Here is a 7,500-nt window from a genome sequence, read left to right as displayed (position 1 = left end):
TCCTTTGCAAAAGATGCTAAAATGCTTAACCCTTTATAAACATTTCATTTATGTGCAGTGCTGAGAGTATGATTACACTTAAATTAACAAGAAACACATGAGGTATTCTATTAATAATCTTATATAAAAAGAGAAGAAGCCATTATTGAAAAACTGTGCATATCCCAGTATGAAAGACAAATTACATTCTTTGAAAATAAATGCCAGCTCTTGACCAAAAAAAGGGGAAAAAAAAAAATCCTTCATTTCTCCAGACAAAATCAGAAAAAGACCAAAAATTAACATCAAATATTCTTGATGCCAGATGTGATAAATAATATGATCATCTGTAGTAGCCCCCATCTTACCAGTATTACTTAAGAGCAAATGTTAAGACTCACCCGGCTGTCAATAACCCTCAAAAACGTTTCCCAGTGTGAAATTCAAGGAAGCTGCTTTCATGGGCTAACAACTTTAGTATCATCATGTGAATTTGATGTGGTAATTATGGTTTTGCACTCCTCTGGCCTAAAAAACCCCCAACATATTTTAACCTCTGTGTTCTGCCCCAAGACTAAGCTCAAGTTGTGTCTGAAAAATCAAGCCTGGCTTGCACTAACATACTGTAGGTATCAGAATACATTCATTTAAACCTGTTCGGTTGAAAGGATAAGAAAGTAGATCATATGACCGTGTAACCAGTGCTGTTCTGAGGATGATCCTTCAAGGTGCATATTAAGCCTAGATGGGAATACTTAAATGGACAGTGGAGATTTTCTGAAATGCTTTAGTCTAGCTCTAGGCTTAATTTGTGTGTTCGAGGGTAAAAAATACATGTATGCAAAATAATTTTCCATTACGTATTATAGCTGGGGGGAAAAGGCTATATGGAAATAAACCTACTATAATGTATATCAACATGATCAGAACAAAGGTAAGTTTCCGATTGGCCAGTGTTTGGAGGCTGGTCATCAACAGTATATGATGTCAGGATGCAGAGCGGTAAGATCATAACTGGGCTTGCTATGCCTAAATGTAAATGTAAATGTGATCACGATAATGTGAGACCAGTGATGCAGACATCAAGTTAATTCATTTCATATATGACAAAACCTGAGTGGCCTCTGATGAAAATACAAAAAAACAAAAAAACAAAACTGGAATGCTATAGAGACTGTTCTGCAAAGCACTTTGCCTAGCTGTAGCACCAAGCTAACTCTTCTGAGAAGTTCGGTTGTTGTATAGGAAGAGCGCTGTTGTAGATAAGCAAATGGTTGAGTGTTTCATATCCTGACTGTTCAAGATTTTGACTGGAGGGGAGTCTTAATCTAGGCAATTAGAGCTGTAGTAGACTTTAGGGGTAACCAATCTTGTTGAAAACCTGACTGGATTGGAGATTATTCTTTGAAAAGACAGTCTAGCGAAGCCTATTAGAGCTGTGACAGGTATAAACAGTATCCAATCCTGTCAGAGCACTGATGTGATGAACAGGATCCACCATGAATTTACCCACTGAGCTGATACAAAAGTCAAAATACTAATCTTAACCAACAAGCAAAAAAGAGCAAGAATGGTCTGACATCAGCATAGAAGAGCAAATTCCTTCATCTTAAATATACAGCAAGAGGTTCAGTGTTCCTATGAAATCATTCCTAGTGAAACACAATTAACGTGGAAAAATATAAGTTTTTCTTTATGAAAAGAAAACGATGCTTAAATAATTGTTCAAAAAGCATTAAAAGACTGCATACAGCAGCAATAATAAAGAAGTGTTTGTGTTCTTAAGTCTATGCACATATATATATATATATATATATATATATGTGTGTGTGTGTGTGTGTGTGTGTGTGTGTGTGTGTGTGTGTGTGTATATATAGATATGTGTAAAATCAATCTGTGGTGAGCAGTGTATAAAGTGGGTTTTCTTTTTTTAAACCATGTGAGAAAAATGCAGTCAGCATTACCAAGTTATTTATTCGCGTTGTCAAGGGTGTAAGCTATTGTAAAGCTCATCTCCATTCCCCTTGTGTAACATGGGCCTCACATTGTTCGTGTTTACAGAAACTGTGCAGCTACATAACTTTTTCTGGCCCATTTTCACACCAGAAGTGGCACAGCCCAGCTACTCTTGTTACGCTTGCTTGTTCACACCATACATGTCACACAATAAAGAAAATCCAAAAGGGACAACAGGAATGGGGATGAGCTTTGCCATAGATTATCTTTGAAAAAGTTAAAATACTGACAAATTGTGCAAAATGAAGAAAGGCTAACTCTAGTACACACCTTTGTCAAGGTTTGTATGAATGCTGCTGAGAAAAAGTATGACCTATGCTATTTTCTGTTTTGATTATGCGCCTAGATAGCATGGTATAGAAAAGAATACTTTAGAATACTGTGTCTAGTTAGAAACTGCTGGTATGCTGCGCATGACAAGGGGAAAATATAGACCCAAAGCTACGAACAAAGCCGTGTAAATGGTTACACTGATTAGTGCAGGAGCATCGAGCTTGCGCCGTGCCAAAGCGGTGCTGTTAACGCATCTAGTATAAAATGGCCTTTAGATTTAGAGATGGAGTTGGCCGACCATGCTAAATTATTGTGAGAGTTTTATTGAAGTGTAGCCTTGAAAAAGGCTTTTCAATTAGGTACACCAGAATGTCTCTCACTTTAGTCAACGTTTGTTTTCTGGCTAAGGTATCCTGCACATAGACAGAGACAGTTTACTAATAAAATGGTGGGCCCTTCTTCAGAATGGTCCTGCAGTGAAAATCATAAGTTTCGCTGATTAGATTTCCTGTCATTTTGCTATTTCTATAAGCATGTACGCAGCAGCAAGTCCCTGCAGCAAAGGAAATGATGGCACACTACTGACATTAAAAATAAAATAAATTATATACACACCATACATACGCACACACACGTGTGTGTGTAGATGCATGTGGAGAAGAGTTCACAGATGAGTGAGCAAAAAGGTAAAAGCCTGAACAACAGGACGAATTATAGCTGAAGGAGAAGGAAAATAGCACTTTCAGAGTTTGACAGATGCATTTGCCTCCCTCTTAGGTTCCCTGTCCAGAGCTACCTGAGAAAAGAGGAGTGGGAAGAATCTAGAAAAGACATGAGCTGGGCAGGACAGGACAGGGCAGGACAGGCAGAACCTGCAATTGGAGGGCTCACGTTATGTTCACCTATGAAAAGGCCTGAATTAAGCCTGCTCGACAGGCCTGAATTAAGCCTGCTCGACAGTCGTCCTCTGTACAGTCTCCAGCTTGGGACATTTTTACTCAAAAACATCAGCTCCTATTTTCTAGAGCCATGACAAACGTGTACAACCTCTATTTAACAGTGTTTAGATAGATGTGTTTATGTACTTGGTCATTTCTAGTGACCGTCCGCCATCACATGAATTCACAAGACAGGCAGTGGTGTGGGGGTGGGGGCATAGAGGGGCTTCTGTTAGCATTAAAGGCTGTGAATCAGCTATATAAATCCAGAATCCAAGAATTAACCTTGCAGTTCTAGTGACTCTCCACACAAGGGAGAACAAAGGATCCTTTAAACAAATGAGGTAGTGTCTGAGAGAAGAACATGGAGAAAGTTTTAGTATGAAGATTCCTTCAGCATGTTTTTGTCCTCCCGTTAAATGGACGAAATAATTTTAAAAACTGCAAACAGTTGTACAGTATGCCTTTCCTTCAACTTTTTCAGCAGTTATGTTTTCGTATTGGTATTTTATATAATAACGTATATAAATATACAGAGGTCATAAATGTGCCTATAACATAAAACTCCTGAGAGCTCCTGTCAGGGAATGTGTGTCTTATTTGTTTTGGTGAATGTGTCTGAATATATGTGTGTGTGTGTGTGTGTGTGTGAGTGTGTGTGAGTGTGTGTGAGTGTGCGCGTATGTGTGCATTTAAGAAAAAGAGACAGGAACTAAAGAAACAAACGTTTCAAATGTAATCAACATAAAATTGAGGTCTATAAATGTTTATAAAAACCTGTGGACAATGGTCTTTCTATTCAAAAGCATTTCTCTGTGTGTGTGTGTGTGTGTGTGTGTGTGTGTGTGTGTGTGTGTGTGTGTGTGTGTGTGTGTGTGTGTGTATTGACCCTGAGACAGCAGGAGGCTGTAAAATGTGGCAGGGTAATGGGCTCTCTCAGTGTAAGTCTACGGCTACTGTTTAGGCGCTGATCTCTGATCAGTCCATTAGATTAAGTCAACAGTGTATCAGTGGATCCTGATTAATCATCTGACCTTACTTCAGAGTAAGAAAACTTTACTACTGTCTCTCTCTGTCTCTCTCTCAAATCTATCTATCTATCTATCTATCTATCTATCTATCTATCTATCTATCTATATAGATAGATAGATAGGTAGATAGATACACACACACACACACACACACACACACATACACACACACTCATTCATTCATGTGTGCATGTAACTATGTATATCAAATCAATACATATGGTATATGGTACATGCACATACACACTCCACCCCCAAAGTACCATCAATATGCGAAAAAAAAATGCATACCCATGGCTTCTAGAGCTAAAAAACTATTCTGTATGTACAGAGTTATAAAACAATTAAAACAATCACTTGCAGTAGACAAGAGGGAGACTTTGCCCATAGAGTGGAATGAAGCATTCTCCATTAGGGTTCACAGGTGAGACAGGCTGCGCTGTTCATGCATGTCAGGCACAGTGATTCGTCTCCACTCTGGAATATTGGCCAGATGGTTCACTCCAACATGGTTTCTCCTCGTCATATGAGCTCAGGGCCGCAGGCCAGCTGAGGTAGCCTGGATAAGGCCTGCCCGTACTAAGGTTGCAGAGGATGGGGGCAGCCCTGACTGGTTGAGGGCCTTCACCGCTGGCCTGAGTCTGTGATCCCTGTCCTGGCTCCCCCGCCTGGGCCGCAGGTGTTCAGAGGTGTGGAAGCCGTTGGTAAGACCCACCCGTTCATTCTTGACCCCTCCCGCAGTCAGCTGGACCAGCCCACTCTGCTGCACTCCGCTGTGATTGGACAGTACCTCCTGGATGGGGCTGGAGAGGGGTGGGGAGGAAGGGTGGAGCTCCAGGGCAGAGGCGGGGCCGGAGAATGACGGAGAGGTGGTGTGCTGTAGTGGCGGAGATTCCTCTTTGTAAAGGGGACCCTGAGAGACAGGAGACCCTACAGTCTGATCCAACTGGTCCTCCATGGACTCCGGGGGACCTTTGGAGATAGGAGACCCCAAAGTGGGAACGCCCTGGTCTTCCACAGGCTCAGACAGCTCAGAGTGCACGATCACCTCTGCCTCCACCTGATTAGAGCCTAGTGAATGCAAGCATTCCTCGCATCCTCTCTGAAACACAAACACAGCCAGATAAACACAAACATCAGAAAGAAACAGAAACTCATTAGAAAGCAACAGCTAAAATATAAGTAACTGATAGAAGACTATTTTGTTTCCTTCAAAATAAATCTTAATATGCAAAATTCTCTCATTCTACTGCATTACAGTTTACTTTTCTACAATCAATCAATTTATTCAATAATGGTCAAATGGTTTCCACATTCCACAGGGCCATTGGGTAAAAATATTATTATTATTATTATTGGTATTAGTAGTAGAACACTTACATAGCATATTTCTCTGTACCCAAGTGCTCTTTACAATCTAAACACAACATACCATGCTTGGATAACATAATTCCAGACTCAAGGTATCCTAAACCTCTCAGCTCATGTCATTTTGTACAAGTGAGAAAGATGGAACATGACAAACAGAAAATAACAAGGGCAATTTTCCGACATAAGCATGGTCTTGACAGGTGAATACATTTTCTTTATGTAAAGATATTTATGTGACACATTCATCTAAATATTAAAAACAGACTGCTCTAGTCTTATTTGTCTTAAAATTGCTTTCAAGTCACATTTAAGATTTTTTAACAGACTGATGTCTCACCAGCAAAATAAATAGTATGCTAATACTGAAATTAGATGAATCACTTTCTATTGAGAAATTTTAAATTTGTTTTCTAATATGAAATATATTTTAGCACCAGTGCTGATATTTTTCGTTGTGTACAATGTACAATGTTTAATTCGTTCATTCATGATAGCTTATCCAATTCAAACAATAAAGATCAGAACGTGAGGGTCGGTATGAGGTCACTACGTATATGGTCCACCACCCTGATGGCTATGCTATGAGAGATTACTGCAAATGCCTGGAGGAAAGTACAGCTGGATCCGGTAGCCTGAATGGCATTCTTCATTCCCCCAGAGCTGTTTCTCCTCTCAAATTGGAATGAAACCGCAGAGCAGGGGGAAAATGCCAGCGCGAGAATAAAACCCAGGACCAGTATGATGACAAGCTAAATCAAGGATTCATTTGATTTTTCTTCTTCCTGCTGGTCCCATCACTGAGCCCCTTCTGTGTTGGTGTGTGTGTGAATGTGAAAGGTTGATGTAACTGGTAAGTGGGATACAAGCGGCAGAGTTTCATTCAAACCGCATCACCTGCTACATACTAATTATCTACATGCTACTCTCACTGCTTGTTTAATGTTAATTACTTTCCCTACATGTTTCCTGCTCACAAGAGGCATGCTGTCACCCCTCCCTCACACATACACACGCCCACTGAAATGTTTTTTTTTCTCCCACATCTCTGTAGTCACACACACACACACACACACACACACACACACACACACACACACCTGCCACACCCCCTTACCTCAATATTTGCAGCGTTTGGACCATCCAGTGGTCCGTTCAGGATCGACGTCGACTCTTCTGTGATCGTGTCTCTGTATGTGGTGATGCGGCTGGCCCAGTCGCGGCTGACTGAACCGTTCCACATTGGCTGAGCGCACAAACCAAAGCACGTTAGTAACATTCACTATATATGTCATAGGGCAAAAATGTGATCGAAATAGAAGATTCTATGTAGGGACACACTAATGTTGAATTTCTTGGGTCGATAAAATGAGGATAATTGGCACCTTTTTGTGGTCAATACTGACCTTATAGCCAATAATTTTGTTTATGCATTTCAAATCACGCTCAAACCATAATCTATACATAAAGTGCAGGGGGCGCAAGACATGTTAAAATCTAAAAATGGATTACAAGTAATTTTACACAAGCCATGTCACAGATAAATAAGACATTAACATTTTTGTAAACATACATGGCTCATAACACAAAGGGGAAAGTAGTTTTGTCCCATTTTATTTTGGAACCTTTCTCAAATGTTAAGGGCCTTTATTTACATTGCACTGCTGCAGGTATGAGAAAGCCATTGGCTGGTAAGTCTCCAGACAAAAACCCCACAGACAAACTATGAAACTCCACAGTCACCAACATCAGATAGCTTATTTTGCCTTATGAGTATACAGCAAAATAAAAAACAAACAAACATTAAATCTGATGTGAAAATAATTCTAAACATATACTTTATAAAAGAAAACTTTGATTATTAGCATTTTTTATTATAACTGTAGTAATATACA

The 7,500-nt window shown here is 39.9% G+C and overlaps 1 protein-coding gene across 1 annotated transcript in view; it reads right to left on the bottom strand.

The window, feature by feature from the left end:
- igdcc4 (immunoglobulin superfamily, DCC subclass, member 4) overlaps positions 1-7,500 on the bottom strand; it is a 66,723-nt gene that overhangs the window by 1,633 nt on the left and 57,590 nt on the right. Inside the window, exons 19-20 of the mRNA XM_035521109.2 lie at positions 6,723-6,851; positions 1-5,339 (exon numbers count right to left, since the gene is read on the bottom strand). The exon at positions 1-5,339 is cut by the window's left edge and continues 1,633 nt beyond it. Of these exons, the coding sequence (XP_035377002.1) occupies positions 4,770-5,339; positions 6,723-6,851 (699 nt within the window). The 3' untranslated portion in view covers positions 1-4,769. The remainder of the gene's footprint in view (positions 5,340-6,722; positions 6,852-7,500) is intronic.

This window comes from Electrophorus electricus, chromosome 23, assembly GCF_041902795.1.
Source record: "Electrophorus electricus isolate QZ-2024a chromosome 23, ASM4190279v1, whole genome shotgun sequence".
NCBI lineage: Eukaryota > Metazoa > Chordata > Actinopteri > Gymnotiformes > Gymnotidae > Electrophorus > Electrophorus electricus.
Note: the sequence above shows the minus strand (reverse complement) of the source record. Positions and strands in the feature narration are given on the sequence as shown.